The sequence below is a fragment of the Lotus japonicus genome, chromosome 4 (genome assembly GCF_012489685.1).
Source record: "Lotus japonicus ecotype B-129 chromosome 4, LjGifu_v1.2".
NCBI lineage: Eukaryota > Viridiplantae > Streptophyta > Magnoliopsida > Fabales > Fabaceae > Lotus > Lotus japonicus.
In genome coordinates, this window is record NC_080044.1 from 24,345,623 (window position 1) to 24,373,269 (window position 27,647).

Consider the following 27,647-nt stretch of genomic DNA (forward strand, 5'->3'; position numbering starts at 1 on the left):
ATATTAAATTGTGGTTGTTTTTTTTTGTTACAAATTGTGGTTGTTTCATAACATGTCTAATTCTTTTAATATATATTTCAGGTTAGAGTGAACTATTTGAATAAATTGTATTTTAGCTAATATACTATCTATAATATAAACTCTGCTAGAAAACACCATAGATATTCTCTGTTCGGACAGTTACTAACCTCTCCCAAAAAAAAAGCTGTCTAAATGGATATGTGGATAAAACGGTGTATAGAAAAACATGTACATTTCACTTTTACTATAAGAAGCGTTGAACATACTTGTTGTATTTATGTCAACCTAGAACGTTATCTTTTCTGTCTGAGGCTGAGCATTGAAGTGATAGCCAAAAGACACTTATCAGAACACATACCTGAAGAAGGTTAATAATAATCCCACTGAAGCTAGCCAGACACAACTGTAGTCTGTACAGTTCAGGAGTTTATAGGCTTCAGCACTTTTCAATCTTCAAGTTTGAATGCTACCCTTTCCAAAAACTGTGAGGGATTACTTTCACTTGAAGACATCCTTTCTTCCACTCTTCATTTAATGTGAAAACCAAATTTCTCACCTCTTGGAAGATTTGATGAAATTTGACTAATTTCATTGCTCCTTAAATGAATTATTCCATAGAATGCCATTCAATTATTTTTTTCTTCAGATTCTTCAATATGTGATTTTCTGTATGGATTCTACACATACACACACCTATTAATTTTTTTTTTGTCATTCAATTACATTAGCACCTGCTCATATGATAAAATAATCTGCATTCATATCAACTAACAAATCTCTGTGTGACTTGTCATGATGATTTTACTTTTATACATGGAAATTGAACTTGTCTTTTATTTCTCAATGTTCATTTCACAAGGAATTGGTGGATACATGCTTAATTTTGATTTTTGTGTATAATTTTGGATAGGTGATACCCTAATTGAAAGTGGAAACTCGTTGATGGAGAAACTGAAATCATCTGCTAATTATGACCCTGGTGCCAGCAGTGATGAACCAGGTTCATTTCCAATATTCAAACTCTCAGAGACTCAGCATGAAGATGAAGCAGGAAATGTTTCCAAGCAAGATAGAGCTTCGGTAAAAGCTCCCTCTAACTCTGGAACCAGCAGTAGTAGTAGCAAACCTGTGAACAAGTGGATGGCATTTGATAAGAAACCTGATGATGTTGATGATGCAACTACAAAGGGTCCTCCTTCAGCTAAAAACATGTTGAAAGACAGTGAAGAAGCAATCATAGAAGAGAGAGCTGCTGAGTGGGGTCTTGTGGTGAACTCAGGAAATTTCAAAGCAGCAGTAGTAGAGGCTAGTAACTCTTTTGAGGGTGACAGGAGCAAAAACTTTTCAGATAGGTTTGTTGAGTCAACAAGGACTTCTGGTGAATCAAATCGTGGGTCAGAGTCATCATCAGGGTTGTTTCCAAGGGTATCACAGGAGTTGAAGGAAGCATTGGGTTCTCTGCAACAGACATTTGTTGTCTCAGATGCAACCAAACCAGATTGTCCAATCATGTTTGCCAGCAGTGGATTTTTCACCATGACTGGTTATTCTTCAAAGGAGATTATTGGAAAGAATTGGTGAGCATGTTCCCTGTCTTTATAGATGGCAAGATATTTGTTGTTTTAGTCTGCATCCCTAGCTATCCAAATGGTTTTAAAATTGGAGTGAAGCCTCAATTTCATCCCTGAAAGATACAACGTCGGGCAAGTTCATCACTGAAATTAAGGTAATACCTTAAGAAGTTCCTCAATGTGCTAATTGTTAGTAAAGTTGGTCCCTCCGTCAATTTATGTCAACTGAAGTTTAGAGAGGGACCAACTTGACTAACGATTGGCATATTCAGAGACTTTTGAAGGTATTTCCTTTTTACCGGGACAAATTTGAGGGTTCACTCTTTTAAATTGGGATTATGAATGCTGTTGCAATTACATTACTATTGCAGTCGCGATGCAGTTGGGGAAACTTTTAAAACCTTAATATTGCTGTTATTATTGCAACTGCTACTGCAAATTAAAACCTTGGTCTACCTGTTGGGTTGGGGATATAGTTTACTAGGTATTTAGCAAGAAAATGTAGCTCTTTTTTTAATCAAAGCAGCAAATTTTTGGTTACAGCCGATTTCTTCAGGGGCCTGAAACAGACCAGAATGAAGTGGCAAAAATTCGTGATGCAACTAAAAATGGGAAGAGTTATTGTGGCAGGCTTTTAAACTACAAGAAAGATGGAACTCCTTTTTGGAATCTTCTCACTGTAACTCCCATCAAGGATGACCATGGAAAGACTATCAAATTCATTGGGTTAGTGCTGCCTTTCCTACCTGTTTTTTCTTTCCTTGATATCACAGGTTTTGAATTTGATTATTATATATGTAATGCTTGTGTGACTTTTAGTAGTAAAAATTCACATGAAAATTAAATGTCCAACTGGTTAACTGTCAATGTGTTGTTAGGAGTTTACTTAGTAGTAGTTAGTAGTTAGTACCTGGTCTTTAAGAGCTTGTCTTTGGTGTTTAAGGTCTAACTCAATTCTAAAAGCGTATGCATAGAATAATTTGGGCATAGCTAATGTAGAATGGTTCCATATATGCTTAAGAAGGAGTAAAAGTTTTCCTAAACAATACAGGGGAGCTGAATCATATAGACTAAAAACAATAAATACAAAGATTTGGTTAGCTAATACAAAGTGGTGTGGAGGGAAATCTTTGCCACCATCATTCTCCATAATTGACTAAAATTTCTATTGTTTACCATTCAAACACAAAGGGCAATTGGTGTAGTAAGCGAGGATGTTATAGATATAAAACCATGATTGAGCCTTCACCTAACTTGCCTAAAATAAAAATAAAAATGAACCGAAATAGCAGAATATGCACTCATTGCAAAAAAAAATCTCTCTCTTAAAAAGCTCTGCATTGTGCATTCAAGAAAAAATAGCAATGATAGGGATCCAAACTTCATCTTCACAAATCCCTCACAAACTACCATGCTAGCTATTGAATAACACCTTGGTCCCACTGTATTATTTCACCTTGGAAGTTGTGGGGTATTGTAAGTACAAAGCTTTTACAAGTATTAGAACTTCAAGCATAATAAAGCTACATATGTGCCTTTATGTAATAAGAACAAACTTAATATCTAACAATTTATGATAAATTAGTAGTACTAGTAATATCTGAAATTTTCTTAACACAGCTATTATTACAGAATGCAGGTTGAGGTGAGCAAGTTCACAGAAGGCGTGAATGAAAAGGCGCTACGACCAAATGGATTGCCGAAGTCCTTAATTCGTTATGATGGTAATATTTTGAGCCATTTTATACAGTGTGTGAGTGTGATTCTGACTTCACATACATGCATTAATCATCTAATTTCCATTTGCCAGCTCGTCAAAAGGAGAGAGCTATGGGTTCCATCACTGAGGTTGTCCAAACTGTTAAGAACCCAAAATCGACTATTCGGGCTAAGAATGATGACACTTCCACCAAGCATGAAGAGAAAGAGAAAATGAATTATGATTTTGCTCTTCCAAAGCTTGTTGAAACTGGGATTACTAGCACACCTAGCAGACAAACTTCTTCATTGAACTTTCAAGGTGATCATGTGTCAAGGGTGAGTTCTTATGAGGGAAGGAGCAAGATATCAAGAAAATCAGAAAAAGGGTATTGGTTTATTCACATTTCAGCTCTTGTTTTCAATAATATGCTTAACTGACTGCTAAGAAGTTATTTTGAAAAAGCTTTCAAAATTGCATATTTTGCAAGATTTGAGCTGCAGTTGATTCATTTACAAAATCAGTCTTATTTAGTTACTGATTAATGTTCAGCTAGTGATTGTGATCTCCTTATTTTGTTGCAGTTTGAAAGGGAAATCTATGAGTTCTATAGAGAGAGGTAAGGAGAGGCTGATTGTTGAACCCGAGGTATTGATGACAAAGGAAATCGAAGGGTTCAACAGGCGGGAGAGTGCACAAAGAGAGAGGGATATAAGGCAGGGGATTGATCTAGCAACCACATTGGAGCGGATAGAAAAGAACTTTGTGATTTCTGATCCTAGACTTCCAGATAACCCAATTGTAAGAAGAATGCTGTTTTTTATTCTCTTGGGAGAAACTGGTGCTTTTTTCCCCTTAATTAACTTGATTACATAATCTACATCTATGTTAATACTAACCCCAACAACCTAGCACATTTATAGATAGCATGGCTCCTTAAGCATGTTGTCAAGGGTTCAAACCTTGGACATTTGTATGGAAAAAGGATTTGTTGGTAAAGGTTGTACCCACTTTAGTGATCTCTTCGTCTCGAAAGGGATTAGTCTCTGGCTATCGGCTGGGACAAGAAAAAGAAAACAATGAAATCTAATGTTAATACTATTTGTTAAGGATTTCAAACATTTTTGGGCCTACACTTGATAACTTAAACTTTTATGAGATTTACAACCAATTCACAAACACCCTTTCCAAGTTTGTTTTCAAGCTAGCTATTTACATAAACAGCCTTTAAGCATCTATGTTCCATGGCTAATATGACGGGAGCATTTCAATTTTTGTGCTGGTATTGACACAGTAATATCTTAGGATCTTGGATGGAATTGGTCCTTGCTATCTAAATATATACTCACTAATGAGTATGCACCAATTGATATCGATCCTTTTTTTTTTGAAAGACAATTGATATCTATCTTGTGTGTATAGAATAAGAGATTTGTTAAGTGTGATGATAAAACCTTTTAAGTGACTAATGTTGGTTCCTGTGCAGATATTTGCATCAGATAGTTTTCTTGAACTTACAGAATATACAAGAGAGGAAATTTTGGGTCGAAACTGCAGGTAAATTTTACCATTATGCATTGAGTTTTATGCTAACCAATGTTTAAAATGATTGTATTTGTTGGATATCTTATAAATAAATATGATATTTTTTATTTATGGTTATTTGGTAATATAATCATGCAATTAGAGAAGTGATCATATGAATAGGGAAATAGAATATTTCTAGGATATTTTGTATTTATTGTGCCTTTATGTGCCTACTATAAATAATGATCACCGTTTTGTAGTTTAGACACACGGATTAAACCTAATATTGCCTCTTAGTTTCTCCAAATTTTACAGTATTTTTTGATATTTTGATATTGATATTTCCTTTATACAAATATTTGTTTGTAAGGCTAGTGACAATGTAGTGGACTTTGTTAATTTTATAGGTTTCTTCAAGGACCAGAAACCGATCAGGCAACTGTTGAAAACATTAGAGTTGCAATCAGAGAACAAAAAGAAATCACTGTTCAGTTGATCAACTATACTAAGAGTGGTAAATAATTTGTCAAATTTTAGTGTTACATCATAGTCCAAATCTAGAATCCTTTTTTATTTTGATATATGCGTGATGGAGTCCTTTGATTTATAACCTGTAGGAAAGAAATTCTGGAATTTGTTTCACTTGCAACCTATGCGTGACCACAAGGTGATTCTGATACTATTATTCTAGCAAACAATCAATTTGCACAGTTAAATGTCAATTTGTATTTACTAATCCGTTATCTTCATCCCTTTTTTAGTTTCTCAAATATGACATTTTCAATGATTTTGTTCAGGGTGAACTTCAATACTTCATTGGTGTTCAATTAGATGGAAGTGATCATATAGAACCCTTAAGAAACCGCCTTTCTGAAGGAGCTGAGCAGCAAAGTGCCAAGTTGGTGAGTGTTCTGTAATTTCTTTGTATTATTCAATTTTTCTTCGACTAGCTTTGCACTTACTAGTCCAAGATAATGTGATGCTTTGTTATAGAGTAGTCCAAGATAGTGTGAACTTACTAGTCCAAGATAAGGGAAGAGAATAAATGAGAGGACATGCCATGGAGTCTGAGTTTAATTACATTGTGAATTATATAGACTAGACATAATAATATACAAATTATTGTTATCTTAATCACCATACTTACATGATTCCTATATAATGTAACTTACTAAGTAAGTCAAATAAATAAAGTTGTCACATGCATAACTTATTTGAGGAACTCTCAAAGACTAATTGAAAACATTATAAAAATGTCCTAGTTTCATTTATAAAAGTAATATTTTTATCTAGAATAAAATGAGCATTTTGCAGCCATTTATACTTTCACTATTCATAATTTATACGAACGTGAAGAAAAGTAGAAGAATGAGGAGGACGAGGAAGCGTGAGTAAGAGGTTTTGTGGCTGACTATGTTTTTCCAAAATATTTATAGTGTATCGACGACCGTCGATAACACACGTCAAGAATTTAAGAAAACCATCGAATCACCAACGATTGTTAAAGTTACAAAGGGTTTTGGACGTCGGTAACTAACAACCATAATATTTTAAGTCCGCCAAGTTATCGATAGCCTAGGCCGTCAATAATTAAGAAGTCATTTCATATTAATGACGGTCATGACCGTTGATAAGTTGATGATAACTAATCCCGTCAAAATAATTACTTGCCACCAAATTACCGACGGTACAGAAACACATACTACATCGGTCTAATTTATAAGAACAAATGAGAATTATACTTATATCTTATTTTTAAGAACCAACTTAAAGTTTGTGGTGCATTAGTTACTTTTGAACAAGAATGCTTATATTTTATTGAATTTTTTTCTCTTTTTTCACCCTCCTAAGCATTAATGATGCATTGAAATTAAGAACAATGAGTTAAGAGCAATTTTGCAAATTCAATACTAATTGAGAACAATTTTAATGCACTTAACTATTTTAATTAGATTTCTTAAACTGTGTGAATTAGTTTTTTAGTTCTTATAAATATGATCGATTAATAGCCTTTTCAACCGTATTTAAAAAATCGTCAGTGTTTTCTACATCAGTTGCTTATGAGTTTCTTAGAGCCTATATGACACTTCAGACCCACATGAATAATGCTAAGAACCAAAAGTTAAGATGCTAGGGAAGAGTATCACTATTCCTGGTTCTTAGAGCATCTTCATCCTTGGTTACTAGGAGTGAGTTCTTAGGCTAAGAACTAAGAATCGGGTTCTTATGCATTGGAGATGAGTAATGTGAAGTTCTAAGTTCTTAAAAGCAATCAGTTCTTATATTAGCAACTTTGCTTTATGAGTTCTTAGCATAATTTTCTTTTCCTCTCATCCACATTGCTTTATGAGTTTTTCTTTATTTCTTTTTAGAAATAAAAAACATAGTGGTGTTGTGAGACTGGTGGAATAATGCTAAAAACTCAAAGTTAAGAACATATGGTTTGAGCGAAATATGCATCAATTGCTTAATGTCTATGTGACACTTTGAGCCAACGTGAGTATTGCTAAGAACCAAATGTTAAGATGCTAGGGATGAATATGCTCTTAGGTGAGCTCTTAAGCTAAGAAGTAAGAACCAAACTCTTAAGTAATAGAGAGCGTTGATGTGGAGTTTTTAGTTCTTAAATTTAAGAACCAATTCTTGGATAAACAACTTTGTTTTATGAGTTACTAGCATAAAACATTGTTTTTTTCCTCTCAATCAGATTGTTTGGTTGTTTTATGAGTTTTGCTTTATTACTTTAAAAAAATAAAAAATATAAATAATGTGGTATTGGGCAACTAAAGGAACATTAACATGGATAAACAATAAAACACCAAAAATCAGGACAATGAAGGCTGGTCATGATTAAGAAAATCTAATGTAAATGAAAACAAAAACAAAGGAAACTGCCGGAATGAGGAGAACAACCGTGTAGCTCTGAGCCTGCCTCAATGGGGTGTAGCTCCAAGCTCCAACATGGTAGTGGGTAGGGTAATGGATATCAGATGCTCATATGAAGAAATCACAGTCGGTGGTGCGGTGCCACCCAACTTCTCCGTGAAGGGCCAAACTTTGCATGATATGTGAAAATAGAGTATGGTGGGTGTAGGAGCAATCGAAACTAAGTGAGTAATTGCTTAAATAAGCTTGGTTGTAAAATTATGTTGATTTTCATTTCTGTCAATTCTACTTATAAACCCTTTTTCTCTATATATTATGTACAGTTTTTCTGTAAAGTTGATAATTGCAAATAGCAAGAAATCGAGGGTGACTTTGATCTGATCCTAATTTAGTTATTAGGCCCCATTTAGAATAGCTTATTTGAGCTTATCTGATAGCATAAGCGCTTATGCAAGTGTTTAGGAGAGTTTATGCAAACAACTTATGGCTTACCAACTTATAAAAAAGAGCTTATGCTCATATACTCAATATGTCTATGTTGTTTCAAAACAATAGTGTTTTGTTGTTTCGTCGTACTCTATTGTTCAACATTATATTGTGTCTTAGATTCTCCGTGTGCGATTACATACTTGAATATCTTCATCAATTGTCTCTTATATACCAGGTTAAAGCCACTGCAGAAAATGTTGATGAAGCTGTCCGAGAACTTCCTGATGCCAACTTGGTAAGGTATTCTTTTTGGGTTTGCATCTGGGTTTGGTTTATAAACTCTAGGTGTTTTTCTCTTCAGTTTTTCTGATAAGAATTTATAAAGCTTTTGCAGAATCACCAAGAACATCATTAGTATAACGTATAGAACACAAATAAACCCCCCCCAAATAAAGTAATTTTGTAGAAAACAAGAAAGAGAAGATTATCTATTGTAGCAGACGTAGCCCTGTAGTGCTTCAGGACAACTGATTATTATAACATAGTTACCAATATGAAAGATTTTGAGCCTTAGATGCATATTGGTAGTAAGTTCATAATTATCCTTATTCAAAACAAGGTTATGGCTAATGCTAGCATGCAATTCATGAACATGAGCTGCAAAGACTACATGAAATCCAAGTTCTAAGTTCTCTCTCTTATGATCATAACATGTTCATATAACCAAAAGGTGTCTTACAGAATATGGTAACATCAATAGGTAAAGCATCACTGGAGACATCCTCATTGTAACCACACACCTGTCCCTGACACTTAATATGTTATCTATTCAAACCACCTAACAAGGTTAAGGATGTGGGCCAGTCTCTGTTCCTAGCTTGACATGCATAAGATAAAACATAATAGAACTACTCACATCTATTATAGCTAATTTACCGGAATGTCTCTAATGTGCACACATGCGTATAAAATGTTTCACATCCAAGGCTCTGCAGATGTGGGAATACGTGAAATGCACCTTAGGACAACAGTTCTCTCATTATCCTTATCAGACATAACTATCTCGGAATACCGAGCACACAGCCATAATGTCCTTTAGTGCTTGATTCCATATTTGCTAATTTTGTGTCATTGGAAGAAGAAATATGATTTTTTTTTAATCAATTATGTTGCATAATATCTTATGGGTCTTTTATATTGTAGAGACCAGAAGATTTGTGGTCAATTCATTCTCAACCAGTCTCTCCGCGACCTCACAAAAAGGACCATCCTTCTTGGTTAGCAATACAGAAGGTATGAACATATGTATTTAGATTCCTTTGTCTTGACATTTGTACAGATAATATGTATTCACTAGTCGTATTGATTTCTTATGTATGATATGTACGCGAACAGCTATGTGGAATAGTTGCAAAAGATACTTCCTCTTTGCATAAGTGTTATTATAAGTTTGAGCTCTGCTTGCTTACTTTGGAATTGTTGTAAGCGGTGGTTCAATTACTAGTAGAATTATATATATATATATATATATATATCAGTTCAGATAGAGTTGATTGGCTGTTTTTAATATTGAATTTGAAAGTTTATTCAATGTAATGAAATAAAATGCTTACTAAATGTTTCATCTGGTTTTTTATTCTCTTAACTTTTATTTTCCCATTAAGTTTTAACTATTTATGTTGGATGAATCAGTTATAGAATAAGCTTACATTTGAGAGCTCACTTTTACTCATTCCTTAGATAGATGGTCTTTTTACTTTTGGATAATTTAATGTAGTAGTATTTCCCTCTCTTGATTTTCTGGAGAAGGTAATTAGGGGATAGGAGACAGAAGGGCGCTAAAGAAAAGAGACAGCTGATCTAAGAATATAAATAGGTGGGTCTGGTCTTTCGGGTGCTTCTAGTCACCATTATGGGTTTTGGGCCTGTCTCTGACTTCCAACACTTTCTAAGTGTTTTGTACAGGGACTGGAAACAGAGAGGGATTACAGAAGTCTTCTGTCATTGAAAACTATACATAATTATGGCCCCTGAATTCACTTACCACATTCTGAATAGTTGGGAGATTTATAACCAGGTGCTTGATTGAGCGCTATCTGAAGAGAATTATTAATAAGTTGACTATTTTCTCTGAAGATAGTTTATGTGAGACACATGTTGAAGTTAGGGTGACAATGGCTTCTTGAGGACTGCGAACTATCTGACTGGATTGAGAAATTCATGTCTGAATGAACCTGGTTTGGTTCATAACCATCTATTGAGTTACTGTCAAAGAACTCATCAGTTTGTTCAGTTTATAACTCTATTTGGTTACAACATGGAAGTGCAGGGGGGCTTTTGAAAATATTTGATAGGTAGCATCCATAACCGCTTTGACAGGTACAAAAGAAATATTCGTAACACAATTTGATAGGTAGCATCCATAACCGCTTTGATAGGTAGCATCCATAACCGCTTTGATAGGTAGCATCCATAACCGCTTTGATATTGTTACGGATACAATATTCACCTAACCGCCTCAGTTTCTGGCGTAGTTGGTTCATAACATGATACCAAAGTCTCTATGGCCTCTTCTATTATTCTAATCACAGTTGAATTTGTGTACAAGATGGACAAGCGTGTGAATTTCCATACTTCAAGTTCAAGAAGCTCTTGCATGAGGAGATATTTATACATGTCTTCACCTTCGTGGGATAGTTGATTTAGGACACATGCTACATTTATTTCCTACACCAAATTACCAACCATGTCCATAAAATACATGAACAGAAGAAGTCACGGTCTAAGATTATGCTATGAGGCTCTTTTGTCTGAGTTGGAAATCAAGTATGAGGTTGTTACTCAATGTCTAGGCACTGGTCTATCAACTCCTTAATTGACATGTATGCTTAACTTTTTTGGGTAAACAAGGACCACTATGGAATGAAAGCCGAGGCTCTTAGTTGTTATCCTAATGGCATTGGAACTACCTATGATTTAGTTTTATCTCGAGTTCGATTCATCTATAAACACTGCAGTTTGTCTATTGGTGATATTATGTGTGTTACAATGCTTTGTGAGTGGTTAGGCAAAGTTTTACCTGTGCTGGCTAGAAGAGTGGTAGTCACAAACTAGTATACATGTTAAAATTTGAATATGTATGATGTGTATATAAAATGATTTATGCTAGTTTGTTTTAAAAAAGTTATCTTTATGTCATTTTTGCTAATTTTATTGCTGACTCTTTTAGATTGCTGCAAAAGGTGAAAAAATTGGACTGCATCATTTTTTGCCCATCAGGCCATTGGGTTGTGGAGACACTGGCAGGTAATGTCCTATTTTTGGTTGACAATATTTGATAGGTAAGGTAGCATCCATAACCTAAGATTTCTTCTCAAAATAAAATTTATTGAGGTACTTCTTTTAATACATTGCTGCTGATCATCTTTTGCTTTTCATCGAATAGGTTTTTTCATTGAAAGTGTAAATTTTTAAAATATATGATAGAAATTGTTGTTTTATTTTTGTCTTTCGTTTTGTTTTTATAATAGAAAAAAGTATTGTTGAATAAGAAGGACAAAAATATTAGAGGATAAGGTTTCCTTCAAAAGAAACCACAAAGCTGAAGGGAACAAAACGTAAAATCCCTATAGCTTTAGGGTACCACATAGTAAACATAGCTGATTGGTATTGGTATTATACAAATGGTAGGAGAATTCAGAGAATGAAGCTCTGGTTGTAACTTGTAATGGAAAATTGCAGAAAAATATAGATGCATAAACACTCAACCAATCTACTATTATTCTTCTTCTGCCTTCTTCTGTAGACCTTAATTGGAGGCCTATCAATAACCAGCCCCACCCCTCGAATGAGTTGCACATTGTCCTGAAGGTTGCATTGAAAGTTAATCTAAATGAAATGGATGGAAGAAACAAGTTTCTTTAGTTTTTCACATGGGGAATTTTGATGAGTTTCCATTTGTTGTCTTATGGTATAAAATTTGCAGTTTCCTAGAATAAAGATGTTTTGCTTCTCTATCATGGTGTTTTTTTCTTTTGTGGTACAGTGTTCATTTGGTGGAACTCCAAGGCACTGGGGAACTATATGCAATGAAGGCAATGGAAAAGGCTGCACTTCTAAATCGTAATAAGGTTTGGATACTTAAGAGATTTACTTTTTTCCTTCTTGAAGGTTTTTGCATACGTCCCATCAACTGTTTAAAATAAGCTGATTGATATATTTTCTGGAAATAGAACATACTTTTCCTTTCCTGCATTCATTTGTGCCAAGGAAGGTAATTATAACTTCTGAATATTTATAAGTAATTAGTAATCTGTAAGAAATGCTGGATAAATATGCTATTATTGTGAATCTATGGCTTTGTTTCATATTACTTTGCTTTTATTCTTATTATAAATAAATTGGTGATACTAGTTTGTATTTTTGCCACACCGTATCATCTAATAACCAACTATCTAGATTATCCATTATTTATTCTTCCTAAGATGTTCCTTATCTAAGCCTCATAATTCCTATTTTACACACCTTCTAGTTTTGGCAGTGTATCATCTGAAAACCAATGAACGCATTATAATATGATTTATTTGTGAGCTTTCAAAGTTGAAATACGAAAGAAATTAATTTGACAAAATTTATTAGTGAATCAGGATGTTAAAATATTGAAAAGGAGAAACCACAAATTCAGAGGCTAATATATCTACTTACAGAAATGGGAAATATGGACATAACACCGATGATGGAACTGGATGGAAGACTATGAAAGCAAAGTCAAAATAATGAGCGTGGAAGACCATGAAAGCAAAGGAGAATTAATGAGTGTTTAGAGATGGACTAGAGGTTTGATGAGCATCTTATTGTTGGACTCAGTTGGCCTCTAATTTAGAAGAGGCCAGAAGGGATAAGGGCACAATGGGAATATAAGTGAAGGAGTATGTCAGGAAGGAGTCTAGCATAATGGAGTGGTGGTAGATCAATGGTGATGGAAATGTGCAAAGCATGGTGATTGGATAAAGCAGAGAAATAGAGAATAGGTCCAGAAGGGCATCAGTTCTGTTTGGGGATTTTGGGAGGCTTAGGCCCATTCTTGCTTCTATGAGTCTATCTTTGATTTTTTATCTATTATTCCTCTTTCATTTGCTATAATTAGAGAATTGCGCTATTCATTTTCTTACAAATTTTAGTTTCTATCATGGTGATACACCACTCTAATTTAAACTTGGTTGTCAACTATCCTTGAAGGATAAGATGAAAAGAAATACACTTAACTATGCACCTCAGTTTTTTGACAATTTAAATAGAACATTTTAATTTATGCTTGTGTTTAAGTGTGATACAAGGTAACACCCATTATGGCAGTGAGAAATAGATATTTTATCTCATTTATTATATTTAGCTGGAATATGTATCTGTGATTTTTTATTGCAGGTTCACCGAGCATGTGTTGAACGAGAGATTATATCATTACTGGATCATCCTTTTCTTCCAACACTATACACCTCATTTCAGGTAAATATACGCATCTATGTCAAAAAGACACATGACTGAAGTGTAAATTTTGAGAAAGATATTGTTTTAGCAAGAAACCTTGAATTCATAAAGCAGTAACTCTGGGTTCCACTAAAAATGAGGAAGAATCTTTTATCCTTGAGACAATTCGTAATAGATGTAAGAGTTGCATCATCTTTGTATTTGTACCAGGCCTTTTCATTCTTATCCTCTCTCCCTATCTTTTTAATCCCGTCTTATCAACATGGTATCAGATTAGAACCGTGAGGGTATTGAGGGAGAGTTGTTAGCTCAGTTTTCTTTGGGGGTGGGGTGGAAGGGGAGGCAGTAGGTTTAATTGAAGTTCCAACCTCCTATGTAGGGGAGGGAGAAAGGTGGCGTAGTGGAGGATTGAACCATTGAGATCAACAACACACCTGAATCTTAAAGGCACTGGCCCGTGCCCATTTTGTTGGCTGTTAGCTAACTGTTATGACATTTCCTTTGTCTTGACAGACTTCGACACATGTTTGCTTGATTACTGACTTTTGCGCCGGGGGAGAGTTGTTTGCATTACTTGACAAGCAACCAATGAAAATTTTCAATGAAGAATCATCAAGGTATTTTTTGTTTCCCAAGTTTTACCAGTCAACTGCTTTAGGCCCTATGATTTCTTGAAAATTGTGTTAATGATGTAATTTATTCATGTCTTCAATATGATGCTAGATGTTCAGTAAGATAGATCTGCAATATTTCACTACTATTTATTTTATCTCATGTGGAAAAGGCCAGAGCATTGTTATGCTGTTTCTGGCTTTTTGCTAAGATCTTGCAACAACATTATGTTTTGTGTTCTTCAAAGTCATTAAATCATCTCCAATGTCATGGGGTTGAACACATAGTACATACATTCAACTCAGACGTATTCTTAGTTGATGAAATAAGAAATAGATGTATGTATTATAACTTTATACTACAAACTCTCAAAATTTTCCTTAACTTCTATCATGCATCCAGATTCTATGCAGCGGAGGTTGTCATTGGTTTGGAATATCTCCACTGTTTAGGTACACTACTCATTATATCATCATTTTGTTAGTTCATTCTGTACTGCCTTTGGCAGTTTGGTATTTACTATATCCTCAACCCTTATAATTTCACGGGGTCAGTTCATAATTATCTTGTATGATATTTTGCGTTCGACGTTTAGTTGCAATACATCTGGAAGGGATTTTGGCTTTGGTTCTACCTGTGAATATAGTAAATAATTTTTAAAAGCTTATGGATAAGTGAATGAATTATTCCCTTATCCATGGCCTTCTTAGTCGTTGTTAAAATTGGTGGGATAAGTGAATTAATTTATTCTCCTCAACAATGGCCTTCTTTTCCTACTTTTCAATCACAACTTCCTCTTTATATGCCTTCTCAATTACTTTTTCATTAGAATTCACATTTCACCACTCCTAGGAGTTACCTTTGCATTGCTTTGCTTCTTAATTTCACCTCTAGAATTAGCTCCAGTATCACTTGCTGATGTTCCTTGAGGTTGACAATGATGATCGATATATTTGGCTAGTTGACTCACTAGTGTCTGCCTTTGGTGATTGGACCTTCAGGACAAGGAAAGGGTCCAGGGCCTTGTGAACAACCTATGGCACCTTCAGGGCGCTTTGTTTTTGGTTTAATTTGGTTTGCATTGCTGTTTGAATTGTCTTCTGTTGTCCAGATGGCATGATCTGTTTTCAGTTTTCATGCCACATGATTGTATACATTCTCCTTTTTTGCTTTGATTCTGTATTATTTTGTTGTTGGTTTACTTGTGTCATTCTCTTTTTTTGTTCATGTTGCAGGTAGTTAACATCTATAACCAAATACTGCTTAGTAGCTTTTTTATTTCTAATACTATCTATTTAAAATTAATATGGAAATTTGCTTCTCACATAGTTCTTAAGGTCAGCTTACTTTTGACTAGCTTGATATATGTCGGAGTATCCCCGGTGACTAGATGATATTGAAGATGTTCAAAGTCACCATCTAGGCCAACCCTTATTGCATATATCTATCTACAGCCTAAAATTATTTACCTAGGGGAAGTGGACCTGACTCCCTGATTTCATTGAGCACTAATCTCATCGATCATGACTTGCTTCCTTCCTGAATGAGAAGGTCACATTGGTAGTTTTAGGAAGCAGAACAAAAGATGAGAAAGAAACAAAAACATTAAAATGATGGTGAGAAACAACAAAACTTCGAATTATAAATTGGGTGAGGATTTCAAGTGCACCAAGTACCTTTTCAAAGAGCAATAGGGAGGCATTAAATATTCAGACAGTTTTTTGTAAGAATCATTGCAGTAAAGCATGGTTTAATTTAATAGGTTCCTTTTAACCCCGTAGTCCTATGGTTTGAACTGATATTGTTAGAGTAGAGATATAATTAAAAACCATTTATTTGTCTTTACATAACGACTTAAGAATTTAGGATAGTTAGTTCATGACAGACAGGCCATGAAAGGGTGGTGAGGTTGATACAGACTTGTTTTAGATGAGACATAAGAATATCTTACTAATATGGTTCTCAAATGGCATTTACTTTATTTATAGTGTTGGCAAATACGAGGAAGAGAGGGGGACCCAAAATAACCTAAAAAGTATACTATATTCAACTAAAAAATTCAAAATATGGTGTATTTTCAAAGAAAGTGGCATTAACATGTGTATACCAAACTACCAACGGTTGGATAATATCAGTCCTGTAACTTAAAATATCCATAAAAGATAAATTTAATGCATGAGCAGGCAACCCATCCTAAACAGGAGAGGAGAAAATTCATGAAACAAGTACACCTAAACAAAAGAAGGAAAATGATACAATGAACCTTCGCGGAATTAAATATACATGGAAAATGACTATTAGTATCAGTCTAGCAGATTATGGCATACCGATCAAATAAGCAAGTAATCAAAAGAGCTTACCCACAAAAATGTAAAGGTATATATTTGCATGTGCCAATAAACTATGAGCAGATTCAAATAGATCGACTTTTTTCATCGGGGTAAGTTACCTTTTCAATTGAATGGAACTATGGAAGTTTGTTTTGACTTTCACGTTGTTGTGGAATATGGTCATTCTCAGAGATTTTAAAATTGGTAATTAATGTTGCTAGTACTTCTACCACCACATTAATCTCTCTGCATAATTTGGAAGACTTTTGTCTTCGTACTATTTAGTATTTACTTGTCTAGGAAACAGAGAAAGGTGTTTAAAAAATGTGCTCTTATTGCAGCGTATGGTTTGCTTGGCTAGAGCATAATTCTAAAACTTCCTTTGGGGATTGGGCTGTTTTTTCCATTCCTTTTCTAAGTTATCTCATCAGGCTTCGTGGGTTTTTTTTGTGTGTATTTATTCACACTACTCCCTTCTTTTTTTCCACAAAGCACTGGTTTATTGCATATCATTGCTTAGGCAGTAATATGTCCTAATTTTTTTTACCACTATGCACAATAATGAGAGGAAAGAAAAAAATAGATAATGATTCTTACGCTAACTGAATATTGTTTTCATTTTCTGAATCTGTCTAGGTATAATTTATCGTGACTTAAAGCCTGAAAATGTCTTACTTCAGAAAGATGGCCATGTTGTATTAACTGATTTTGATCTATCGTTTATGACATCTTGTAAACCCCAGGTACGTATCCATATTCCTGATAAGCCTGATTTGTTTATATATATATATCTTTGGAAATTTTTGACCCATATGAAGTTCAATGGCATCCCTGCCTGGCACATATACCTTTTTTATATTTACAGTGATCTAGTTTTGGTTGAAAATTATTGCTTGAATGATTAAAACTCCCCTAAGAAAAGAATATAATTCTTTTGTATTTATCTACCAAAAAAAAAATCTTTTGTATTTAATATTCTCTATTAAAAGTTCTTTTTTTACGCTCTTGTTTCTTCTTCTAGTTATAAAGGACCCAACCCAACTACTCTTTGTCATTACCACTTGAGCGAAGTCTTGTGTTTTGGGATTTTTAGATCTCCTTATTTCATCCCGTATCCTTATAGCCTTTTACATGAACTATGGGAAGTGTTTTGTTTTTCATCTCAGTTCTTTGATTTTATTAAAACCACTTTTCTTAACTATCACTGTATGAAAGAAAAGTATTTCCATGCATGTTCCCTTTAGCTTGAGAAAATTACTCGATTACCTTATACATACGTTGTCACTATGCAGCTTGCATCTTAAAATTATTGAAGGAACTGATATTCCGGGGTCGCAGTTCTGCTTGATAATTGTAAGAAGCTTATATTGGATGTTATTCCTGCAGGTTGTGAAGCACTCACTACCTGGTAAGAGAAGATCACGGAGTCAACCGCCACCAACATTCGTTGCAGAGCCAGATACGCAGTCAAATTCATTTGTTGGGACTGAAGAATATATTGCTCCTGTATGGTGAATCTCAATTCTGCTTCATACTATTTTATTAAAACACAGATCTTCCTTAAGCTTTAATGTGTAATCTCCCCTGTTTCAAAAGTTACATTGACATCTCTGTTTTAAATAAAAAATATGGTATAGAGTATGTTAATGAAAAAGAGAAACTAGAAACATGTGATAGAGTCTGTGTCTGAACTACATAGTGATGTATTATATATCTTAGAATTCGAGTTCGGTTGACATCTACCCCAAAAGTTAGATTAGGGGTGAAAATTTCTCTACCCTTTATAAGGACTTCTTGGCCATATCTCTGGTCAATGTGGGACTTCTCAACATACCCCCTCATGCATAGGTTGGACATCTGGAGTGTGAAGTTTGCAGGACTAGACATTTTCTGGTGGCCCATTTATGGGTGGCTCAATAAATAGATCTAGGATAGGCTCTTATGCAGTTATGCTAACTTGAATTAAATATTATGTTTTTTTTGCCTGCATAATGTTGATTATACTATGAAACATAATACAATATATATATATATGTGTGTGTGTGTGTGTGTGTGCAAGTTCTTGTAAGTTTAGGGATATCAATCACCTTATCCTAATTAAGATAGGGTGCTTAGTTTCTCAAGCACTTGGGCAAGGGTTAGGAAGGGCAGGTTCTCATTGAGGTCATTTAAAGGCTTGTAGACTTAGAATTCTGAGAGGCATGAAGTCATGAGGTTTTGGAAGACCCCATAAAGTTGTTGAATGACATTAGTATTAAAGGACCTTGACCTCTGAAACCGACTCAAGCGGTTGATTTGATGATGCTAAAAAGTTGAGCATCAATCTTAAATCTTGGTAGCAGACACAAAGTCAGCTTTTGTGGTGAGATGATTTGCATAATCTGGTCAGGTGTTTGATGTTGGTTTCCTTAGTGTTATATTTCCTCCATCCAACTTGTTTTTGTGGGGGAGGGGGGAGGGGGGGGCACAAGCATAATTGGTGAAAATGGTTAATTCTGCCTTCGAAGGATCACAAGAGGTTCTAGAAGCCATGGATCAGTAGAGGAGAGAAATAACCAATCAGAGGCAGTATAAGCAAAATGACCTATTATAAAGTATAGGAAGTACCCAATGAGGATAGATTTGAGGAAAGTAGAGGCTGGAAACCTTGGTGCAACAAGGAGAATTTGATTGAGGCTGGGATTTTTGGAGCTGGTAAATCAGCTGATGGCAAACCTATTGACGGGGTTTGTGGCCAAAATTGTCACCGTTTTTTTTTCCGAGTCACTGTAGTACACAATGTTCTAACTTCTAAAATTGCTGAAAGGATAACATCGAAGGAGAGACTGGATATTGTAAATGAAACATGAGAGCTTGAGGGGGAGTATCAGAGTATATACACAATATATAGAGTTATCAACTCGGGTTCTATGTAATGTACAGCTGTCAGTAGCTTGTAGCACAAGCCACTATGTGGCTTCTATAAATACCTATTGTAAACACTTGTTATACTCACCTCATACAATTCAGTTAGTTTCTGTTATACTCTCTCTCTTCTCTCTCTCTCTCTCTCTTTTCTGTTATGAGCCGTTACTCTATTATGGTTATTACTCACCCAACTCTAGATAACATGTTGAGGAATATGAGAAGAGAGATCCGTGATGGAATCCATGCATTAAACAAACTACATAGCAGAGATGTATTATATAGATGGAAAACTATCAATATAAAAAGTATTGTGATAATAGTTACCATATTTACATGATACTATGCAACATACAGTTTTCCTGTTTACATTCTTTGTAAGAGAGTAGATATTTGTAACTTCATAAACAAGTCAGAAGCTTTTACATTATATATTTTTGTAAAAAAATAAGGGAGGTAGATCACTATAATTTGTACCCTATAATTTCATCTAACCTGAGGGTTTATAAATGTAATCTATTCAAACTTAATGACCAGAAACTCTTTATTTATGTGTTATCAAAATCATTATCAATGTTTTTAAGGTATTTGATATCAGGAAATTATAACCGGAGCTGGGCATTCTAGTGCTATAGATTGGTGGACCCTTGGTAAGCATTTCCTTGTGCTTTTATACAAATTACTGAGCATTTATTTTTTGTTATGTAACTAAATGAACTTTTGTATTGTGCTTTCTGTTTATATTTTTCAACTTCAAGGACTGTCTTTTCTTTTCTTTTTGTTTTTTTTTGGGGGGCGGGGGGAGGTGAATCATAAGTACCAGTACCATTGTAATATTCCTTTTTCCCACAATCTGTTTAAATTCAGGGTCCATAGTTGCTTTACATATCAACAGTCCTTTGTTTCCTTTGAAGAAATACTTTTTCATGACTGAGAAAAACAAATTGGTCTTTTTTTTCTCGGTTCAAAACGTCCTTGACTATAGATATGGTTATATGAAACAAGTGGAAATGGTAGGCCATGCCACAATTATGTCTGGCAGTGATGACTGATGAATGTGTTAGGCCTAACCCAAATTCTAAGATGGTATTAGAGTCTATTTTAGATCTGTTTATTGGAGACCACCCATGTATGGGCCACCTGCAGATGTTGAGCACTGCAAATTCCATGCTCCAGATTTGCAGCCCTGGGTGTGATGGAGTGTGTTGAGAAGTCTTGTAAAAGATAGAGCAACCCTCACCTGTATGAGCACCTTCCCACATTGCTTTCTAACCCTACTTGTCTAGCTTAAGCTAAATTTAAGCTTGTTACAACTATATCCATAAACAGAAGACAAAGAACACCTGCTCAACAAAATACATGGCATAGAAAAAAGAGTGCATGTAGTTCGATTTATCATTACTGCACTCATATACTAAGCACGAATACATGTCATTTTAGTTGGCTGTTAACACGACACAATAACTTAAACTCTCTCACTCTTATCAACTGCTTTGAAACTTGGGGCTTGTACAAAAGGAAAAAAGAACATAATGTCTGCGAACAATGTATTACAAGATTGGCAATATGGTGTTACATTAATACAATAACCTAGCACATGCATTTTTACTATTAATTAGGTCTACCACTGGTACCACTAGGACAAGCCTAAGCTTACTACTAAAAAAACTTATAACCTTAATATCAAACAAATTGATTCTTAAAGTTTTACCACATTCTTATTGTTAATTAATATTCATTATGAGGGTTGAGAGGGCTCTTGCTTGTTCAGTCTTCCCAGGGTCTTCAGTTTTTTGCTCTACAGGAGATATAAATTATAAAGTCATTTCTGTGCCTGCTCCTAATAGTTGGTCAGGCCATGTTAAGTTTCAGAGGGGTTCAATGTTCTTAAGTTATTTTACCCCTTTTTTCTCTTCCCCTAGATTTGGTTGGATTCTGCATCCTCTTCTTTAGTATTTTCCTCGTCTTAATTTGAACTTTTATTATCAAACATTTCTTATCTCACCCTCTTCTCTTATTAAGTTAATATTCAATTTTGATGCCATGAGAGATTAAGGAACAGTTTTAATATTCACAATTTTGGTTTTAACGTTCTGGATATAGGTATCTTGTTGTATGAGATGCTCTATGGTCGGACACCTTTCAGAGGAAAGAATAGACAGAAGACATTTTCCAACATCTTATACAAGGATCTTACCTTTCCAAGCAGCATCCCGGTAAACAAAAATGGTTTTCCTGATATTAGCTGTTCAAAATTATTGGACGTTGTTTGCCATCTACTTCAATTTTTTAAGAACTTCTGATCATTTGTCAACTGATACAATTTCACAAATTTTCAGGTTAGTCTAGCAGCGAGGCAGTTGATTAATGCGCTATTGCAAAGAGACCCAGCCAGTCGACTAGGGTCAACTACTGGAGCCAATGAAATCAAACAACATCCTTTTTTCCGTGAAATCAATTGGCCTTTAATCCGCAACATGGTACTATTCTTGTGATTCCTTTTAAATTTATTGAGTACAAAGTACAAACATCTTCATTAGAGTTAGTAGTCAAATTAGTCTAACCTCTAAAGAAAACAATAGTCATATCATATTTGTCCCTAAATTATGGAATTTATGCCAAATGTTCCTAAATTTGCATTTATTCAGTCAATTTTTTTCTTGAATGTTTGTATTTTAAGTCAAGTTTGTCCTTTCGAGACTAATTTGACCAATGAAATGCACGTTGAAGGATTATTATTACCACCATATTATCTTTTAGAATTTGACTATGTACTTTCATTGCTATTTTCAAGAATAATCTTATAGCCAATTTAGGACTGGTTCATGTGATCTTAGAATTCGGGTCAGGCCTAACTTCCCCAAAAGTTAACTTATGGGTGGGAATTGCAATATGATAAGAATATTTGGTAGAACCTCACCACAAAAGGTAGCCCAGGGTTAAGATTGCTCTATCCTATTTAAGGACTATTTTGGACATCTTTAGTCACACACTTCATTCATGTTCAGGGCTGGACTTAAGAAGCGTGAAGTTTACAGAGTCCACTCCCATTAGATATTCCTGTAAACAAACAGATTGCCTAAACAAACAGATTTAGGATAGGTTTTTATACCATTTTTTATTTTGGGTCTGGCCTAACTCTACCCTTTAGGTCTTAACTCAAACTCTAAGATTTTTTTTTTTTGGGTATACACATCCAGTTGAAATATTTGGTAATATTATTGATATGAAAAACTGTACAGGGATTCCTCTTCTTATAGAGGGAATTACATAATGTGACTGATCAAAGTCAAAGAAGGAAATCCTTGACTAAAGAGAGAATTAAGGAGAATGAATGAAAATAAGAAACTACCTAAAGTAAACTAAGTACAAACAGGAAACAACATAATTATATACAGACAAAAATATAACTGCTAATTAAGAGCATTAAATGCTCTATTTCACAGTCTGTTGACACATCCGATACCCGATCACTCTTTGGATACCACCAGATTTGGAACTTAGTCACAGTTAAGGCTCCTCATCCCTCCCCCAGAGTGTATTGTGTGGGGATCGAACCCGAGAGCTCTTCCCACACACTCAGTCTGCGTTGCCAACTGAGCTACCCCCTCTTGGGTACTCAAACTCTAAGATGGTATTAGAATCTATCATAGATTTATTTATTAGGTCACTCGTGAATGACCCCGCCTGCAAATATATTACAAACTTTACGCTCCAGATGTTAATCTCTAGTCGCAACGAAGGTGTGCTAAGGTGACATTGACTACAGATATGGCCAAATAAATTTTACGTAAAGGGTAGAATAATCCTCATCCTTGAGTTGCCTTTTGCGGTGAGTTCAGCTTGACTAGAATTCTAAGACCCGGTAAAATTGAATAGTAGAATTTTTTTTGCAAGAGAAAACCTCATCGTTTTAAATATTTAGAGAAGTTAGCAGGTAGTTATGATTGCAGTAACCACTTTGAGTTCTCTGTTTCATGCAGAGTCCACCCCCATTAGACGTTCCTCTTCAATTGATAGGAAAAGATCCTGTGGCAAAGAATATAAATTGGGAAGATGATGGGGTGCTTGTTAGCTCCGTTGATATGGATATTTTTTGAAGGTTTTATGCAAAATTTCCCAGGATGTTTTGTTAGTATCACGCCTTACTCATGCTATAACAATAGCTGCCAGTGAGATATTCAACTGCAATATGTCTATCGATTTGGTATAGTCCATTGTCAATTTGTGATCTGGCAATAGAGAACTTTGAACCAGATCTAAATTGTGTAGGAGATCATCATAAAACAATCTTGTACATTGAATAAAGTCAGATGTTTTACTTCTTGCGACATGCTTCCTAGCTGTGCTCATAGTGTAAACACCAAATTTTAACCTCCCAAACTTTTTGTTTTGTTAATTCAGTAGTGTTTCCAAGATATTTTGGATATTATCATTTTACACCTCGCTACAAAATACTTAAACAATTTGTCTAGATGTCTATATAGAATAAACTTACATTCACTGTTCCAAGTTTAATAACACTGATGAAATCACACGATTACTGAAATATGATTCTTTTATAGAAAGCTACTATTATGAGTTTTAGCACGAGGATAAAAGAATAGTTATTTATCAAAGAAGCTCCCTGTTATCATTTTCATTTTTTAAAAACCAGTCTTTCCAAGATATTTTGGATATGTTCATTTTACACCTCACTACAAAATACTTATACAATGCCTATATAGTTTATTTTGTGTGTTAAATTGCTCTGTCACTTCCGACCCGATTGTGGTGATGAGTCTCTTCAAGAGTGTGGCTCCTAAGAATTGAATTCTCATTCAAGGGGTTCAAACAACTACTTTTTATCACTACGGTCGGCACACATTAAATCTACACATGTATATATGTACATGTGTGTAAATACATTATTATTTTTAAAATTAATTAAGAATATATTAATCTCTATATTAATTAGTTATTTTGTATCTTAACTAATTTAAATTTAAATGAATTTAATGATATTTTATATAATAATTATTTTTTATCTACAAAAATTAAATATTAATATATGTTTCATTTAAAATATTTTGAAGAATCTAATGATTTTTATAATCTTAATTGATTTAATTATCAAATAAATTAAGAATATTTTATGTAATTCATGATACTACTTATTATATATGTATTAATTATTAAAAAAGGTTAATATACAGAACATAAACACATTAAACTAATTTTTACGCATATTAGTAAAATTTACTCATAATATTAATTTATAATTACTTTTGTTAAAGTTTTTTAAAATTAAGCATATTTTATTAAAATAAAATACAGTAAAGAAATATTTAAATATTTATTTTATGATAAATATAAATTTAAACAAACATGTACGGTTCAATCACAATTTAACATCGAGTTTGTCTTCATGCAAGAAGATCAAGATGCAGCTTAAATTTCTTACAGTATGAAACTGCGAATAACCATAAGTCACTGAAGAATAAGGAAGGGGAGGAAATACTGAAGCAAGATGACATTGAGTGCAAACTGGTTGATGTGGATCCTCGTATTAGCTCAAGGTATGGCGATGACAGATCTTTGTGCCTTCAACTAAAGGAGATTTTGGAGAATGTACAAACAAGGCCACCTTTGAGAGATACACTAAGGCTAGTTAAATTCCTCAAGGACAACATCTACTTGTTTTCTTAGATAACAAATGACATGCCTAGGATCAATGACAACTTAGGTTCTGATAAATTTTCCATAAACCCTAAGTTCAAACTGGTAGCTCAAAAGAAGAGTAGATTAGACTTGAAAGGCAATTGGAAATCGGAAAAAATGTGAAGGAATTTTTTGCAGTCTGGTTCACTCGATAAGTCGGTTATACTACAATGTTATGCAACAAGAGTTTAGAGAATAATTCAAGCAGAAGAAAGCGCATGTGCATCTACTTTATAGATCTCAAAAAGGCGTTCCAGAAAGACTTTTTCTCCCTGGCATATATCGGCTGTTGGGTTGACAATCGTCAAGACATCACCTCTACTATTATAATGTAAAGCTTTTTTGCCTCAAGAATATCGAGGCACCCTTCATGATGACAAGAATATTTCTTACCTTGCTTATGTTATATATATATATATATATATATAAATATATATATATATATATATATATATGTTGCTTAACCTACAAAGGGTGAAAAAAGCTTTTTATTTATATATTCGTCCTAAACATCAAATATTTGAGAAAATTTTAAGATAAATCAACCTCTTCTTCTTGTGTCCTTGTGGTCTTTTCATAACATAATTAAGTGACATTTATTAAAAGTTAGGTTCTATATTAATATAATTATTATGAACAGAAATATAAGAATATCCAATTTGCATGGATTTTCAAAACTCATCTTTTTGGTCATAATATACATAAATAATTGAATTCTAAACTTAGTAATATAATTTCTAAATTTATAGAGATATCTTTTGTTTTGAAAACAAAAAAAATATGAGTGTCAGAGTAGAAAAATATTAGAGGTTCTTGCCTCATCTATATATTTATGCCCATGTGTTTGTGAGTGTGTGTGGGTAACATATTTTTACAGTACTATTAGTATATGTTACATGGTAATTAACATATTGCCAAATTTTTCCTTCAATGTGTTGTTTTACCTTGTTATTATCTTGAATTTTTATGCTAAATAACATACTAACTCTAAAAATTGACGAATTTAACTTTTCTCATGTTTTTCTTCAACGTGAGCTCTTTCTTTATCAAAGCATGATATTTATCTTTCAGCTAGTTTCAATTAGAAAAAAACATTCATCTTCTAGCTTAGAGTAATAAAATCGAACAAAATTGATCCAATAAAAAAGATTGTCTAAATAGTAATAACAGAGAATAGATAATCATTCAATACAATAATAATAAATAGTCTTCTTCAAAGACATTGAAACAATTCATTATCTATATTATTTGGTATGAAATTGAAAGGAATTTAAAGAACCTCATTTAACAAAGATGTAAACAAGTAAAAAATTACAAAAAAATTACAAAAAAATTTAGTTTCAATATGAGGAAATCAAGCTTTCAACCTAAACTATGAAAAACATCCGCCACTTTTCTTCAATTGTAAACCTAGTTTGCTCCACTCTATTATCTCTCATGTTGTAGGAAATTACTTGTTCTTCATCAAAACTTGTGAATATAAATGTAACACCATTTTAAATGTACAATGGGGACAATTGAATGAGAACATTATCACGAATTTGATAATGTGAAGATCCTAGTATCTAACTTTTAGTAATTGAGTCCAATACTTTATAATTCCGAACTTCGTCATATTCCATATGTTAAAAGGGATTCCCTTCGCATCATGACAGAAACAAAGGGATTCCATCAAAAGCGCGAGATGTGGATCGACAAGAGGAACTTCGTCAAAACTTGGAGGTAGTAACATTTATGTGCTTCAGTTTGTGTGTGTGTGTGTGTGTCTGCTATTCAATGTGTTGTTTTACCTAGTTCTTATCTTGTATTTTTATGCTAAATAATATACTAGCTATCAAAAGTGATGAATTTAACTTTTCTCATGTTTTTGTTCAATATTAACTCTTGCTTTATAAAAAATGGTATTTATCTTGCAGCTAGTTATATTAGAAAAAAACATTCATCTTATAGCTCATAATAATAAAATCAAACCAAATTAATCCAATAAAGGATCTGTCTCGGCAATAACAACAGAGAATAGATAATCATTCAATACAATAATAAAACAAAGTCCACTTCAAAGACATTGACACAACTCATTATTTGAAGTTTCCGGTTTGAAATTGAAATGAATTTAAAGAACACAATTTTTTGTTTGGAAAAACCAAATATATATTAAAAAGGGACAAAGCCCAAAGGTCAAGTACACAATAGAACTGATTACAACAGAGAAAAAAGCAAGAAACCAAAACAGATAAAAAAGAGAGAAACCCAAACAAGAGGGCAAGATAGCCTTGATAACTACAGGAAAGAAAAAAACAACATCATAACAGTAAGTCACCCATTCATCTTATCCCAGAGGCAGCACCATTCAGCTTTGGCACGAACTCAACCTGCAGTGATTTTCAAGATATGACTATTGCCATAGTAGCGTCTTTGACAACATGTTTGATTCTATCAAATAAGAATTACCCAGCCACATAAATGCCTTAAAGAACACAA

General features: G+C 33.9%; 1 protein-coding gene across 3 annotated transcripts; it reads left to right on the forward strand.

The window, feature by feature from the left end:
- The first annotated feature begins 302 nt into the window (after nt 1–302).
- Nucleotides 303–23,884, forward strand: LOC130713870 (phototropin-2). Of its 3 annotated transcripts, none has more exons than XM_057563690.1 (23): nt 303–505; nt 932–1,598; nt 2,136–2,318; nt 3,225–3,316; nt 3,403–3,679; nt 3,876–4,092; nt 4,778–4,848; nt 5,226–5,332; nt 5,436–5,485; nt 5,616–5,720; nt 8,369–8,428; nt 9,337–9,426; nt 11,363–11,439; nt 12,179–12,263; nt 13,558–13,638; nt 14,134–14,237; nt 14,635–14,684; nt 17,199–17,305; nt 17,949–18,068; nt 20,065–20,116; nt 21,570–21,682; nt 21,806–21,946; nt 23,450–23,884. In XM_057563690.1, the coding sequence occupies exons 2-23, from the start codon at nt 964–966 to the stop codon at nt 23,564–23,566; spliced, it is 2,934 nt and encodes a 977-aa protein (XP_057419673.1). In that variant the 5' UTR covers nt 303–505; nt 932–963; the 3' UTR covers nt 23,567–23,884. The 3 variants fall into 3 exon arrangements, with proteins under 3 accessions (XP_057419673.1, XP_057419674.1, XP_057419672.1); XM_057563689.1 differs by lacking the exon at nt 303–505 and adding an exon at nt 559–689; XM_057563691.1 differs by lacking the exons at nt 303–505; nt 21,806–21,946; nt 23,450–23,884 and adding an exon at nt 551–689 and having other exon boundaries at nt 20,051–20,116; nt 21,570–21,639.
- Nucleotides 23,885–27,647: the final 3,763 nt, after the last annotated feature.